The sequence below is a fragment of the Anas platyrhynchos genome, chromosome 3, assembly GCF_047663525.1.
Source record: "Anas platyrhynchos isolate ZD024472 breed Pekin duck chromosome 3, IASCAAS_PekinDuck_T2T, whole genome shotgun sequence".
Taxonomy (NCBI): Eukaryota; Metazoa; Chordata; class Aves; order Anseriformes; family Anatidae; genus Anas; species Anas platyrhynchos.
Genome location: NC_092589.1, coordinates 66,451,652 through 66,469,003, shown reverse-complemented (window position 1 = coordinate 66,469,003; position 17,352 = coordinate 66,451,652). Strand labels below are relative to the sequence as shown.

Genomic DNA, 17,352 nt, shown 5'->3' with positions numbered 1-17,352 from the left:
AAAGCAGCACATACAATGTTATCAGATTATTTTTTCTTGAGTTAAAAATACTCTCTCCAGAGAGGTCATTTTATCCACTAAGAATCACGCAGACATTTGTTGTTATGGTTATGCTATTTTTTCATATTGTTTCATTGATAACAGAAGTCCACTTTGAAAAAAAATGCTTTTTTTTTAAATAATTACCATCAAATTATTGTATTACATGTTGCTGTCTAGCATGAGTTAGGAATTCAGTAGGTTAGGAATTCATCATTTAAAGCAGTGAGTAATATTACAGAAAAAAAGCTCCACTATTTCATTTTTCACAATTATGTGTGACACAGCATACGTTACAAAATTAAATGAAAGCTGTTAGCCTTCCTCTCCTAGTCTAATCCATACTAAATTGGTCAAAAACAATTACAAGCACCTCTCTTTTGACAGGGTTTGATTGTATAGATGATTTTTTTTTCTTTTTTTTTTTTCTTTTTTCTTGATATAATTTAAGGAGGTCATTTACTAACAGGTCAGAGCATTTAAAACTTCTAGACTAAATTATCGAACCTAGAATTATTAGCTCCTTTTATTTTTTTATTTATTTCTAGGCATCGTAGAAAAGTCTGGCTCAGGCAATGTAATTTGCCTTTCATAGTCTATCACAAGGCTCATGATTATTTCTTACAACAAAATGTTCAGTGCAACAAATTAGTAGATTCTGCTATGTCGGTTGGGCTGCATTCCAATTCCTGCCTTAGTGATGCTGGCTGCTTTCAGCACAGCCAGCACAATAATTATTGCTGAGTTTTCTAGACCTCATCAAACCAGCAAGGTGATCACCCCCTTGGAACAGCTGGGGATATGAGGTATGGAAAAGTGGAAAGAAATTGCTGCAACTCTGTACTATCATGCCAACAAGTGCTACCTGAATGATGGCAGCTATTGGCAGGGGTAGGGCTCTGCTGGAAAAGAGCTTGCAGCAGTTCTAGATGATAGCTTTTTCTGCTTCCAAGAAGAATTGCTGTGGGCACTGAAGTAAAGAAAGCAAATTGGAAGGTGGGAAAGATTTTGAGGCAAATGTAGAAGGAGAGATTATGATTTGTGACAATGGAACAATTTTTGTTTTTCTATATGTGACTGGCTCTTTTATGAAGTGAAAAAGTTCCACAAGCACCAAAATGCAAGCTGTGCAAGTTAGGTATGTAGCTTTTTCTGGCCTTCATCATGTAATTAAGGTACTGACTAGTGTCAGCAAACTGATGTCATTCTTGTTCGAATACAGAGAAGTGTAAGTAAAAGCATCTTATTTTAGGTATTTTAAAATATTGTCATCATCACAATACCTACTGAGAGACTTCTACTGTGCTTGAGTGTGTGTTTGGGATAAATAAATGGTTTAATCCAAAGCACTTAACGCTAAACCTTTACACAAATTAAGAACACAGTAAAACTCAGAATTTAGCCTCAAATTAGTTGATATAAATTATCTCCACGTAGATCAGAGAAATGCCATTGACTGCAGTAGAGAAACATTCATATAACAAGGTCCATTATATTCCTTTATATAGTATCTATATTTTATTTCCTGTTTCCCCCTTTTCATTGTACAATTTAATTTTGATCCCACTACATTTTATTTTCTAGACAATCTACTTGTATGGAAGTGTAATATTCTGGCACTGACTTCATCACTGGGATACAGTAGCACCTTTCAGAAGTTGGAATATTGTAAGCGTTCATTATGTGTGTAGTCAGAGCTTTGCATCTACTCTTTTCCTTTTCCTTCACATTTTTAACTTCTCAGTCTTGCCAGACGTGGAGTAAAGTTTTGTGACTCACCACCTCTTAAGCGGGAACTATATTACAGTACTCTATTTTCCACTATTTGTTACATTGCAGGTTGATAAGGCTTGGATGCAAATATTTCAGAAACAATATATTTAAGAGGAGGTATTTGTGTCTTAATTGGCTTCCTAAAAAGAGGTCAACATACAGTACTAGAATGTTAGTCATTACAGACTAACTTTTCTTCCATTGCATTTGGCTTCCATTGCTTCCCTAGGCATCAGGCCTAGGGAAGAGGAATGTCAGTCTGCTTTTTTAATTTTATTGTAGTTTCAATGCTGGAACAGATGACAATGAAACTGTAATCTGTGCTTCTTACTTATGTTACAGAGTCTGTGCTATCCACTTGCAGGTGATGGATTTTGTATTTCTTGAAATAACCTATCAGAATACCTCATTCTCTTAATAATAAAATTACTCACCCTTAGAATAGAAATTTCTGTTTTCTTGTGGAACCAAGTTATAGACAATAATCAGCATTCCCCAGCTGTGGCTGAATGTAAAGGTGCTGGAGCTGGGCCAGTAGGCATCTGGAAGATGAAATCTGAGACCTTGTACTTGTCCCTGAGACTGGTGCAGACAGCAGATGACAGGTGTGACTCTTGAGGTGGCCATGCTGCAGAGAAGAATGCCTTCAACACTGCTTGGAGTTCTCTAAGGACTAATGGCTTTATGCACAGGTAATAGGCAAAGTTTAGCTGCTACAGACTTTTCAGACTATAACTGACATCAATTATCTCTCTTCCATAAAGTTGTCTGCATAGTTTAAATGTCAGTTTTCAGGTTATGCCAAGGCATGAAAATCTAGTAGATGCTTCAAATTTTCTATATAGCAATAATGAATATTCTATCAGGGCCATCATATGGGAGAGACTTCTGTAAGGTTAGACAAAGTCAGCCTCCTGCTTATCCAGGTTTAGCTGTGGAATAAGTGACTACAAAGCAACAGTGTTTTACAGTTTTGATATGGATTAGCTGTCTTTATCTCAATTTTGCTTTGTGGGCACTCTTGTGTGTCTGAATACAAGTAAAACTACCATAGTTACTCTAGACTGGCTATTTTTACTTGAGTTAGTACTCTGATACCAGATCCCCTGCTGCCGTTATTATCAAATCCCTCAGTCCTGTTGAGATAGTCAGTGATCCCTGCCAATATCCCTCAAAATTAGCAGTCATAAGGTTTCTTATAGGGGTGCTGTAAAGAAGTAGAGAACAATGTTTTGTTGTTAGAAGGCTTTTTTTTTTTCAGGTATTTGGACACATTCTATTTTTGACCGAAGAAATGCACACACAAGATAGTTTCACTACCTCAAGTGGAGATACTCCAGATATATCTAGATATATGTTGACTTAAAATCAGGATTGTAAAAATTTTGTTGAGTTTACAAATCTTAGAAATGAGTTGTGTCTTTGTGATTGAAAGTGAAAACTGTTTTATTGCCAAATATTTCCATAAAGATAGAAACCATTTTAAAGTATTAGATAAGGATAATCTTTCAGAATGCTCTCTGCATGCTTGATTTTGCCTTCAGACTTTACTGCAGGCAAATTAATATTGTGCAATTATAAAATATTATTAAAGTTTAATTCAGCAGTGGATTTTTATTTTTTTTATTTTTTTTGTCCAAAACTGGCCGAAGACTTCTCATCGCGTCAGTAAAATTGGATTTTGTCACCTTCAGGATGAGATGGGGAGCTGGGGTCTTGATGATCCTTCCAGAAGAAGGTTCCTGCAAAAGAAGGGAGAAGAAAGAATGGGGTTAGGGTGGAGGACTAGAAGGGAACCTTGAGAGATCAGACTTGATTTTCCCATTGGCCATGGCAGAACGGAAGAAGATGTGGTCAAGCACATTCACAGTGTTTAGACTTCTCACCAGTGATCACTAACACGTCTGTTGTGATCTGTCCTTTGGTCACAGTCACAGCTAGATTGGCTCTGAAGAGCTTTGACGTAAGCAAAATAGTCATCAAAGTCAATGTGCCAATAACCTACACAACTTTTGTACCACATAGCCACATGAAGCCAACAATACAGAGCACTGCCTGTAATAAACACTAGGTTCCCAGTATATTTAAGTGGTTTGGTTAATCCTTAAGGCTATCTAAAGCTTGTACCAGTAAACTGGTCCAGCTTTCTCAGCAGGGTGCTGGAGCTGGAGCAGGCAGTATGTTGCTATACTGCTTCCAGGTCTGAGCTGGCATGCAAGAAGCCTGTCAGATGGGTCTGCTCTGTGCTCTCTAGTTTGAGAAGCACTCTGAGAAGAGGAAACCCTCTCATCTCTGTCCCTGTAATACAGACCTGCACTCATCAGTTCTGTAAACCTCCTGAAAGTAAAAATCACCAACACAGGTAAAAGGACTGAATTCTTCAGTAAATTGTCTTCAGTGTATAGCTAAGCAGGTATTTTAAAAGGTTCCTATATGTTCTATCTTCGGTGACTAATACTTTGTTAATAGATATATTTTGGTGCAGCTCATATGATTTTTATTACTTCCTGAAAAAACATACAGGCAGGTTTTCCTAAATGCTTATTGCACTCCTAGCTCGGACCTAACAGCTAAATAGTTTGTATTATAACATCACCTTTGTTCTAACGTACAAGTGAACCTCATAACTTGACCTGCTTTATAAGTTTCAGTGTGAACCATTTTTGCGCACGTTCAATCATTATCTTCTTGTTTTAGGTGGAGCATAAATATGTCTTATTAAAATCTTTCCCAACTTTTAGTACTAATGTTCATGAGCAGGAAACAAAATATTTTAGAGGGTTTAAAACTCTTAGCACCTCTAAATTATTGTTCCTAAAGTTCATCCTGTAGCTGAATTACAAACGTCATGCTATTTAGCTTTATGGCTTGAACAGTTTACATGTAATTGATTTTTCAATTTTTCTGTCATGCATATAAAAGGATGTTGTTCCAGTTGATACACACAAAAATTTGCTGTAAAATGATGTTAAAATTTATCTAAACTACGGCATGAACTTTAAAGCCCAGCCTGTTCAAGGTAGTCATAGAGATCAAGTCAAGTTACAGGCCTGTATATAAAACTATGAAGACAATGAATGAGCTGGAATACTATTCTGGTTTCAATAGTATTGAAATCTCCTGTATCTCACATATTCTGAATTGTTGTTGTTGTTTTAAGTTATTAGCAAAGGTGAATTTGGTCTTGTACAATAAAAAGCCTATAGACATTTAAGACAATTATCTGTACAAGCTGTATGTAATTATATAAAATATTTCTATGAATATTTGCTCCAGATTTCAAAATTTTACATCTTAAGTACAGTACCATTATTAAATCACATTTTTGTCATAATTTTGCTGCTATGGTTTCTATAAGATTATACAGTAATTTTGGGAAACTATTTAAAAGAAAAAACAACAACAACAACAACAAAAAGAAAACAATATCAGTCAGTGTAAAATTAGAGACTTATCCAACTTATTTTCAATCATTTATCTCTTTCATGGCTATTGGTGTTCCATAATTTGCTTGGAGAATGTGTTTTGTAAGAATAAAACTTGTTTATCAGTCATTTTGCCAGAAATTTCCTTTTTTTTTTCTTTTTCTTTTTTTTTTTTTTTTTTATTTCCCTACTGTTCACACAGAGGGTAACTCTTAGGGAAGAACTTTGAAGACAGGGATTTGATGTTTTTGTTGTTCAAGTCACTGGTTCTCCATGTATGTATAGTGGAGTCTAAATGCTTATAAATCATGAATTTAATACCCTGAAGATATGTTCAGTGCACAGTAAATCAGTTTTATTTAAACCAACTGTCAGTTTCACCAGCTAGATTCTTTCTTATTTTCATGTCATGAGTAATAACAACTGAAGTATTATTTGTATAACAGTTCTGCTTCTTACTACCGCATAACCAAAAACCTACTGTAGAAAGCTTCTATTTACTTTATTATTATTATTATTTATTATTATGATTATTATTGTGTTCAGTTAGAGAAGTCAGCAGCTGAGTCTTCAAATACTCTCTGTACCTGTGGAGAGCCCTGTTGTCCTCAGTAAGGTCACTGCAGAAATCCACTTGTACACAGTATGATGAAGGGATGTGGTCCTATACAGAATTTTTAAAAACTATGATTACCTTCTTATCAGGTACCGTGAAAGCCTATTCCTTCTCTCAGCAGTGATACTGCTGACAGATTAAGGACAGGGACTTAGTACTATATATTTGATTCGTTTAAGGACAAGTGGAAAATAATTCCTTGTTGATTTTTACATTAATTATCTGCACTTCTCATGTTTGTTTGTTTTTGTTTGTTTGTTTGTTTGTTTGTTTGTTTTTAATTAAATTAAATTAAATTTAATTTAAATTTATTTATTTATTGTGCTGAGAGCACCATTGTGTCCATAGCTCTTCTCAGAAATTCATTTTAGTTTTGACTTTCTTCCCTCAAAACTATTTTTTTTTTTCTTTCCCTGCTCTCTTGCCATAAAAGACTTGACTTACATGCACATGCATACTAGCAGATGTACATATTTTGTAGGGACTTGACCTTGAAAATGTTATTCTGGTTTTGCTCAGTAAGTCTAGTGAATCCATTGCATAACTGGGTCCTCTGTCTCAGGATACTATCAGGATAGTCTCAAGAAATTTTGATGAAAATCTAATTTAACCTCTCTAAGGAATAGTGCAAAGCATGTTTTCTGCCTCAAAATTATGGAAGTGCACAGGAGAGTTAGCTGGGGACACTGTGTGTGGTTCAGTTAGGCTTTAACATTGCAGTGCTCTAGTACTACATAGGCCCAAAGTACTTCTATTTATTGGTTCTCTTTTTAACTTTATATGCCATACAACAAAGAACTTAGAATCACTGCAAAACAGTATGTCTAACTCAACAACACAAACAAATGGTAAGACGCTGTGGGCATCTAACGCAACACAGTTGAGCTAAGGCTGAAGGAGTTACTGATTATGGCATAATTTCAGTAACTCATTCTTCACCTGCACCAGTCATGAAATAAAGCACAGCTGTGTGGTTCTTCTTCACCAGGAGTTAAGCTAAAACTCTTTTCATCCATTGGGGTGAGAGCCTGGCACCATAAATCAGATGGCAAAACCATCAGTTGAGAGAGATACTGCTCCAGGCCTCATTCATTCTGGGTGCCTCTGAGCTGTGTGCACAGTGCTGTGTTTCTGCTGGCTGGCAGAAACCATGCAGACCTGCTTGTGTGCATGTGTGCCTGAGTGTACTTTAATTGATATCAGTGCAAACTTCTGAATCTATATCATTGTGAAGTAGTGGTGGTTGAGTTTCTTCTCCAGGAGCTTTGTGAGGAAAAGCATTTTGTCATTTTTCCTTTTAGTTTGTGTTATAAATCATCTTTTGACTGGTTTCTCCTTTGTGGTTCCTGTCTGAAATTTTACTCCAATCATATACTTTAAGAATTGTCTCAAAACGGTTTTCTTTATCCCCTGGAAATTCAATTCTTTAGATCCCTCAGGGTCAGTAACGTTGTTAAACTATTAACAACCAGCTTCTGAATCTGGAAACAGTTTGAGCTATTCCAACTTGACAGCATACAGGCTGATTCTGTTTTGTATACATTTTAAAAATAGTTAGCAGAAGCCTGGAAAAAGTAATGCATTAGCAGAAATGGTTCACGGTAAATACGCTTAGCTCTTCTGTAATTTATTGGTGATTAGATAAAAGAATGTCAACGGTATTTTATCTATTTGGAAGCCTACGATGATTTGGTGATTTGGTGGATGTTTATTTTCTAACATTAGGAACTGAGACTCCATAACCCTATGTTTTGGGTTCCTTGTATTATTAAAATGGAATTGAATTACTTTTTTTTTTTTTTTTTTTTTTTTCCATAGTCTAATTTTTCATCCAAGCATCCTCTTTCCTGTTATCATTTCAAGCTTTGGATTCCAGAACAACAAGAAAGAAAGTGGGCCATTCTCTCTATTCCTAAACTTTAAATATGAATATTTCTTTCTCAGTTCTTTCCTCTATCTTTGAAGCATGCTTGAAACATCATTAAACATTTACAGTTAGTTGATCTCATCTGGAGAAACAAGTACAGTTATTTAAACATTTTTTTTTTTTAAAGTTTTTAAAGTAAAAATGTCCTTTCAAATGGAGGTCTATATTTTTGATTGCTGTGTGAGGAAATATCTCAAGATTCTGTCATCTGTGGAAGAAGAGGAAGCCACATAATACTTTTTTAATAGATTTTGTCAGTACTTTGTCCTACTTTTCCCCTTTTAGAAACACAAAAATAGATAGACCCAATGACATTTTTTGAGTAACTGCGTGTCATAAGTCCGTATTGTTTTTCTGTTTTGTTTGTTTGTTTAGTTTTGTTTTATTTCTCCACCTTTGTCTCTTCAGGCAGTGAGAATAAAGCTCTAGCACTGTCCTATACTTTCCATTTGATAAATCTGTGATGCATCTTTCTGTGGTGGTCTGATCTTCTAAGGAACAGCAGCTGCATTTCAGCAGCATTTTATCTCTGTGCACCCTACCAGAACACTGCTGTTTCACATCTCTAGCAGTCCCAATGCACAGTTGATGCTTTAGAATGACAGGATCAAGTCTAATAGTCTGCATGAGGTAGATACAGACACAGAGATGGTGCAGATTCATCTCCTTGTTTTGCATAGCTAATATTTACCACCTGCTTTGCATGTCCTGTTTTCCATCAGCAGGACACAATATCCTGCATGGGAAGACAGGCTACTCCAGTAAATGCCCTCACTTGACATTTCAACATGACCACAACCTAAGGGGAATGGTTGCTTAGTTCAGAAGACCATCAAAAAAAAAAAAAAAAAAAAGGCAAAAAAGTGGCATGTGGGAAGTGGGGAAGTGCTGATTTCACACAGAACAGTCAGTTTGTCTCTCACTATAAAACCAAAATGGAACAAAACAAAACATGCTTGATGCATGATAATGCAGCTTCCTTTTAACCTAAACTTGCAGCAGAAATATTTGGCTTTCTACTATTTTATATAGTTAACTACCACACTGCAATTTTCCTCTATAGTTGGTATCCTTAGCTGTATGATTTCCTACTGGTTGAATGATTTGCCTCATCCTAGTATTTTTTTGCTTGCTGAATCCCTACTGTTCTGTACTAGATGCTTATACAGTCTAGACTTTTTTTTTTTTTTTTTTTTTTTTTTGCTACTCCTTACTATTCTTATTTACTCTTTGTTCAACTGATGAAAATAAGAGTTCTTTGCTCAGAGTGAACATTTTCCCTTTGTTACCTGTTTAACAGTGCTTAAGGTGTAGCAGGTCTTTTGCTTATAGAACTAATGGAATTCACATAGACCTCTGCAACATTGTTTTATGCTGCATGTTGGTCTTTTCTGCATAAATGACTATGTTAATAGTCAAGGAAGTAATTTTTAATGATAAACTTAGAAGCATAAGAGAGGACTTCATGAAGTTCATAATTTGAAGCTTTACCTTCCTTTTATTTCTTTTATTTCTTTTTCACCGTTTTCACCATTGGAATATAATGCCCTGGAATTCTGTGAACTGTTCTATGAATTTGCTTTACTAGAGACAGATTTAGGATAGCACAAATCAGTTCATTAAGATCTCGGACGGTGTAAAACCAGGATCTCTTTGTGTCAATAAAACTGTAACATAAAATGCTAGGCAAAATACCAAAACTGGTTATAAGCTGGATGCACTGTATGAAAGGAATCTTTTTTTTTTTTTTTTTTATAGAGGAATTGAGTGATCAACATTAATCCCTGAACTTTCAAATGGGCCTGAAATTCAAAATGACATGGCTTCCCTCAGGTTATTTTCAGAATCCCTATCTTAAAGTGCAACACATGCCAGTAAGCATTATATAATTAACATTCTACATTTGCATTGCTGGTGCAAGTGTAGGCTGTCTTTTCAATGGCCAACCTTAGTCAATTTCGAAAAGAAAATGTTGGTGTGACAGTGGACTCCAGCATTAAAGTTAAAAAGCTCTCCTGTAGCTATATCATTCATGAACAATGGCAAAAAGTAGTTAATTATTTAGTATTTGATTTCAGAAGGTGTTATCTTTTAAATGTGTGGTGTGTAACAGATACATCTAAATCAATTAATCCGGTGTATAAACTGAGGAAATAGCCTCCTGTCATTTAATGAAACTTTATAAAGAAACAGTCTGTTTTTTTGTGTGTGTGTTTTTTTTTTTTTCTTTTGTGTGTTTTATTATGATTATTATGATGATGATTATTATATACATTTTCATGAAACTCACCTGCTCATTTCTATTTAGTAAAATTGTTGGAATAGTACCAAAGAAACTACTTACCCTTTCTGCCTAAATTCACTTTACTTTTACATTGCTTTCTACTCTTCACATCAATATTTCTCAGATCAAAAAACATCATTCTGCCTATGGATTGGTGTGCAGTGCTATATTTTGCTATAATGTCTGAGCACAACTTAAGGAACACCTGCTATTTGAATTCTGAAATGTTTCCTACCTAGAGTATTAGAAATGTAGTTTTTCTACTTTCTGATCAATCTGTTTGGAATGGTATTACTTGAAAACAGCCTTCAACAGCCCAAGATTGTACCATAATTTTTTTTTAATTGTTTTATTTTTTTTTTAAGAAATATCTAGAGTCTTGGGTAACAGCTTATACTTGAGTTGTTTGTGACAGTGGGAGGAGGTGAACTAGTGTCATTATCAATAGAATCAGATCAAAAAGTTGTATGATTTTGGATACAAGTAAAAGGCTATTGACAGAATGACTAGAGACTAGGATAACTAGGGGAAATAGGGAGGGAGCAGGAAGTGGGGTAATAATAAAACCAAAGAGAGAGGAGTAGACTGAAGGACGATATCTGCAGATGGAAGCAAAGTAGCTGAGAAGAGGTCATAAACCCAGCACTTATTTTCAACACCAGTATATTACACATTTCAGCACCCTAGGACATTATAACATTTGCTGGTGTATATAACAAAAAGTTTATGTTTCTCCACCTGTAAACATAACATCCTAATGAACAGTTTAGTATCTTGATAGAATTGGCCGCATGAATACTTTAGCTTACAGAATATAACTCGGTAAACTGTCAGTAAGAAATGCAGCTTTCATTAAAACAAGAAAGTAAAACATTGCAAACTCATTTCATTGTACTGCTGACAGAAGTATGCATGTGTATATATCTAAATATATATTTAAACTTAGGGCAAAAACCTTGACTAGGGGCTAGGGCAATGTCCGTAAAGATGTTTTTTGGTGTGTTCTAATCTATTCATTTTTTTGCTTTTTAATCACAGGTTTCTGTGCTCGAGAGGCAGATATTTGACTTCCTTGGTTATCAGTGGGCACCCATCTTGGCAAATTTTATACACATTATTGTAGTCATACTTGGCTTATTTGGAACCATCCAGTATAGACCTCGTTACATAACAGGAGTGAGTATTTCATTTTATTTATTTATTTTGATATGCATGTTAAAAAAAAAAAAGAAAAAAAAAGTTCCAAACTGCATTGCTTATAAAAGAAATGGAAATCTTATTCTGGTTTCACTTCTGTAGTATTTTACATTCACTCATTACACTTGTGAGGTACCTGCAGTAATTAAATGGTAACCACCTGCAACAGTTGAAAGTCAACAAGAAAATACAGGCTTTGAAGAAGTTAATAGTTTTCCTAGATGCACCAGATCTCCACAGCAGCTCCATCATTCGTTATAGTTATTCATTATTTTATTATCCATCATTGATGGAGTGTCTACCTGTTATGTGTATCCCTCCTAGAAATTATAGTACAAGTTCAAAAATAAAGTATGAGAGTATGGTGAGAAATGTGTTTATGATAGTTAAAGACTGAGGGGTCTGAGATAAAAAATAAGGATATGGACCTTTATATTTTTAATCCATTTCTTTTCTTATTTAGCCTCTCATACACAGACTCAGTATTGCTATACTCTCTGGTATAGTACAGTATTAATGAAATCCTCATTTCATCAGCTGTTTGTGTGTTGTTTTGTTGTTTTTTTTTTTTTCTTTGTTGTTTTCCCTGATGTACAGTTCTACAAAGACAGGACAAAAAATTTCAAATTATTACTCAGAACACCTTTTGTTAGACATAGATTTGTACAACAATATTTCTATCTAAATTGACTGCTAATTCAATTAAGGCTTGTTATATGTTTCAGAGACAAACAACAGACCAAAAGATTTGCTTGTGTGCTATCATATTTTCATGACAATGAGTAAATAGTTTAAGTCCACTGAATCCATACCTTCTTCTGCAAAGCCTGTTATAGAGTTCCATTATATAACAGTCACCACTCAGGAGATGGAAAGGTTTCTCTTTCGCCCTGTGCTACCATCCATAGTCCAGTAGTGTGACATTAACAGCAATACATTAATATTTGTGTCTGTGTTTCTATTTCTGTGATTTGCTATATGCAGAAAATGTGTGCCAAAGGTACAATATATTCATACATACCCATGTAAATTAATGTAATCAAAAACATAGATTACAAACACTGAAAAAATAAATAAATTGCAAGTCTGAAATATTTTGAGTGTGTCCTTCAGTTCACAACTCTAGGAGTTATGTGAATGTTAACTGGAGTTTTCTTCCATTTCTAGTGCTATGACTAGTCCAAAATACTTGGAAAAAAAAATAAAAATCAAGCAAGTGCCAGTTAAGCATAAACAACAAAAATACCATCCTAAGACTATACGCAAATGAGGAAAAATGTGCTAAAGAAAAAAAAGAAAAAAAAAAAAAAGTAAGCTAGATTTAAATGCCCTTTTCAACAGGAGTACAGAGAATTAATTGTTACAATGATGAGTATACTGTGAATGGGGAGGAATACCAGCCTTATAAATAGGTACTGCTCACATGTGCTTCTGGATGCTGCCATTTGTATCACACCATCCTACTTATTTTCACACCTATCTTTTCTTAGAGCTCCCCCCTCACTATGTAGCCTATCCAGTTTTGTGAGTTTCTCTCCCTGCATCTTGTCATGGAATTGGATAGAACTAATCTAAGATCAATTTTTTTGTCTTGCTCAGATTTCGTAATAGAAACCTGAATCTGCTATCTATCACAGGCTGATTAGGCAAGGAAACTGACAAAACTTTCATTCCTTATTAGTAAGCTCAACAGATGACTGCTTTGATTGTTTTCATTACTGCTGTCTTTGGAGATTATCTTAAAGTCAGTATGAGGGAAATTTAACCAATCTTTTGGAAGAAGAGTTAACGGGACTGCATCCTTTTTTTTTTCATTTTTAATGGGCCCCGAATAGGCACCTTGTTTAAACTGGACAAAACTCAGTGGCATCATCTGACATTAAGAATAAAGTTATGAATGGAAAGGCAAGAATAAAGATTAAGACAACAGCTTTTAAACCCACAAAGATGTAGCTATGAAGTTTTCCAGCGAGTAGATACAAAAACTCAGACTTCAAGTGATTCTGCAAGGGTCTATCTGCCTAGAGTGAACCCTGTAGGACCCTTAATCCACAGTCACATTAGTACCTTGAGTAAAGATTTCTTCAATAAGACCACAATAAAATTCCTCTTTCACTGTCCGTGCTTCAAAAGGATATCACAAAAATATTTTCCAGAGATTGTGAATCATAGGTTAAAGAGGGCAGGGAGGTTTTAAGGTGAGATTTCAAGAAATGATTCAGCAGCTTAGGGAGAAGAGGAAATAAGTTTTAGACAGATGAGACACCACAAGTGACAGTGTCCTTGAACCTTAAAGAGTCACATGGAAATTTAGAATTGGGTCAGAAGGGAATAGATGACTGTGTGGTTTCAGGCCTTGGAAAATAGTTCAAATAGCTTGGGATGGAGGAGTTTTGGTGTACGAGGAGGACTGGAAAATGAAATTTAATATAACTAGATGGGTTAATCTTAATATAGGTTTGGAAAGAACATGTTTTTATTTGAAACTTAAACCATTAACCAGTATGCCACTGATTGACTCAGGGAGTAAAGCATATCTTCTAAAGATGGGAAAAAGATAGAACTATCTAGATAGAAATAGCTTTTCAAAAGATAATAATTAAGTAAACTTTTGTGTGTCCATGTAAATTATAATGATAATCTAGTTTATCTAATGATAAAAGAACTACTTAACAGTACTATGCTGAAACTTTGAGATAGGGATTTCAGTAGGAACAAAGGTTAGTCAGTAGAATGACTGAAACTTAAATGCATTTTTTAGCAGTGTTGTAATAAGATTGGGCTATGCAAATTCCTGAGGGGTGTACTGGGTCTGGCTGTTAACTTTCCCTGCAGCAGCCCATACAGTACTGTGCTCTGCACTTGTATATAGAACAGCTGTGGTATCACACCAGTGTTATGTCTTCTGCTGAGCAGTGCTGGCACAGCATCAGGACTCTCTCTAACCCTCCTAGGGAGTGGGCAAAAAGTGAGAAAGGTACATCACCAAGGCGTCTGACATAAACCAACCAAAGGGATATTCCATACCATATGATGCACTACTCAGCAATAAAAGGTGGAAAAGGGAAGAAGAGGGGAGGACTGGGCTCTCGTTGTGAAAGCGTCTGTTCTCTCTAACACTGGCTACATGCGTTGAGGCCCTGCTTCAAGGACGTGGTCAAGTATCACTCATTTGTGGGAAGTAGAGAATAATTTCTTTCCTCTGCACTTCCACGGAGCCTTTACTTGTTTTGGTTTGTTGTGTGTGTTTTTTTTTTTCCCCTTTTCCCCTTTCAATTTTTTTTCCTTTAGTTAAAATATTTAATTAATAATAATCTTTCCTTAATAATTATTTTTCCCTTTAATTAAATTATCCTTATCTCAACCTGTGAATTGTTCTTTCCTTTACTTCTTCCCCTCCTCTTCTAAGGAGGGAGAGTGAGAGAGCGGTTGTGGTGGAGTTCAGCTGTCTAGCACAGTAAAACCACCACAAGGGGTAATACCAATGTAAATTACCAAGGGCTGTGGAAAGAAGTGGTGCTCTTCACCAGTGCAGGGCTCTGACTCAGGCTCAGTTTCTGCCAGTTCCTCTATAGAGGGATTCCAGCTGTGCTGAGATGCTCAGCACATACTCCTCACTCTACTATGTGTTGAAAGAAGAATAAGGAAATAGCACAGAATGAACTCGTGTTCTGATTCCTGCTTCATGGGAAATCTTAGCAATCGCATTCTACTGTTTTCTTAAAATTCCTAGAAATCATTCTCAGAATGCATAAGGAGGACTGAAAACCCCATTTCTGTTGAGTGTAACCGTCTTCTTCAAACAGTGGAATCCACCCGACCAGTGCAGCACACCCTGTGGTATTCCAGTATCAGAGTGGTAGCACTTTACAATAAGTACTTTGTTTATTCACTGCTGTTCAAAGAAGATAAAGGAATATATAAAGGAGCTTGGCAGTGACATAAACAGATAAAGAAAAACTTTGAAATTAATTATGAAATATAAGAATTTCAGGAAAGTCATGCCTGGTGTATTACAATGGACAGTTACAGACTCTTCAGAAGGGATAGGTGGGGCAGGTGAGGCACTCACCTAGAGGGTGGCAGTCTATGTAACAGAGGCACTGGACTGTATGGAACTTGCAGGTGACAATGCAGTTGGGAGCCTCTGGGTAAGGATTAAGGGACAAGCAAATAAAGGGGATGTGGTTGTGGGAGTCTACTATAGACCACCCAGCCAGGATGAGGACACCAATGAATTTTGGAACTGAGAGGACTGGAACTTTAAGGAACTGAGAAAGACTTATGGATTAGTTGCCCTTGTCCATACTTCAGCCTTCCAGATGTCAGCTGGAAACATCACAGAGCTGAGACAAGCAGGTCCAGGAAATTCCTGAAGCACCTTGATGATAACTTCTTGGTAGAGGTACTATGATAGCCAACTAGGAAAGGTGCTCTCCTAGATCTGTTGCTTGTAAACAGGGAGTGTCTTGTGAGTGAAGCAGTGATAGGTGGTTGCCTTGGCCAAAGTGACCATGTGGTAGTTGAGTTTAAAACATTTAGTGACAGGAAGAAAACTTCCACCTAAACTTCAAACCTAGACTGGGGGAGAGCAGACTTCAGACTGCTCATGGAACTAGTTAGAATCATAGAATCATAGAATCATAGAATATCCTGAGTTGGAAGGGACCCTTAAGGATCATCAAGTCCAACTCTTGACACCGCACAAGTCTACCCAAAAGTTCAGACCATGTGACTAAGTGCACAGTCCAATCTCTTCTTAAATTCAGACAGGCTCGGTGCAGTGACCACTTCCCTGGGGAGCCTGTTCCAGTGTGCAACCACCCTCTCTGTGAAGAACCCCCTCCTTATGTCAAGCCTAAATTTCCCCTGCCTCAGCTTAACCCCGTTCCCGCGGGTCCTGTCACTGGTGTTAATGGAGAAAAGGTCTCCTGCCTCTCGACACCCCCTTACAAGGAAGTTGTTGACTGCGATGAGGTCTCCCCTCAGCCTCCTCTTCTCCAGTGCCCTCAGCCGTTCCTCGTACGTCTTCCCCTCCAGGCCTTTCACCATCTTCGTAGCCCTCCTCTGGACACTCTCCAACAGTTTCATGTCCTTTTTATACTGTGGTGCCCAGAACTGCACACAGTACTCGAGGTGGGGCCACACCAGCGCAGAGTAGAGCGGGACAATCACCTCCCTTGACCTACTAGCGATGCCGTGCTTGATGCACCCCAGGACACGGTTGGCCCTCCTGGTTGCCAGGGCACACTGCTGGCTCATATTCAGCTTGCTGTCTACCACGACCCCCAGATCCCTCTTTTCTAGGCTGCTCTCCAGCGTCTCATCGCCCAGTCTGTACGTGCAGCTGGGGTTTCCCCGTCCCAGGTGCAGGACCCGGCACTTGCTCTTATTGAACTTCATGCAGTTGGTGATCGCCCAGCTCTCCAACCTATCCAGATCCCTCTGCAAGGCCTTTCCACCCTCATTCGAGTCCACAACTCCTCCAAGTTTGGTGTCATCAGCAAACTTGCTCAAAATACCTTCTATTCCTTCATCCAGATCGTTTATAAAAATATTGAAAAGTACCGGCCCTAAAATGGAGCCTTGAGGGACCCCACTGGTGACCGCCCGCCAGCCTGACGCAGCGCCATTCACCATAACCCTTTGGGCCCTGCCCGTTAGCCAGTTGCCCACCCATCGTATGATGTTTTTATTTAGCTGTATGGTGGACATTTTGTCCAGTAGGATCCTATGGGAAACCGTGTCAAAAGCCTTGCTGAAGTCCAAAAAATCACATCAGCTGGTTTCTCTTGGTCCACCATACGGGTGATCTTATCATAAAAGGAAATCAGGTTAGTTAGGCAGGACCTACCCTTCACAAACCCATGATGGCTGGGACCAATGACTGCTTTGTCCCCCAGGTGCGCCTCAATAAGTTTGAGAACCATCTTCTCCATGATTTTACCAGGCACTGACGTGAGACTGACAGGCCTGTAATTGCTAGGGTCTTCTTTCTGACCCTTCTTGAAAATCGGCACAACATTTGCCAGCTTCCAGTCTACCGGGACCTCTCCAGATTCCCAGGATCGTTGAAAAATAATTGAGAGAG

At 37.2% G+C, this 17,352-nt stretch overlaps 1 protein-coding gene across 2 annotated transcripts in view; it reads left to right on the top strand.

Annotated features, from left to right (window-relative positions):
• Nucleotides 1–17,352, top strand: part of NKAIN2 (sodium/potassium transporting ATPase interacting 2) — a 582,464-nt gene that overhangs the window by 244,485 nt on the left and 320,627 nt on the right. For both annotated transcript variants that reach the window (XM_038176412.2, XM_038176411.2), the window contains one exon: nucleotides 11,103–11,240. In XM_038176412.2, coding sequence (XP_038032340.1) covers nucleotides 11,103–11,240 — 138 coding nt within the window. The remainder of the gene's footprint in view (nucleotides 1–11,102; nucleotides 11,241–17,352) is intronic.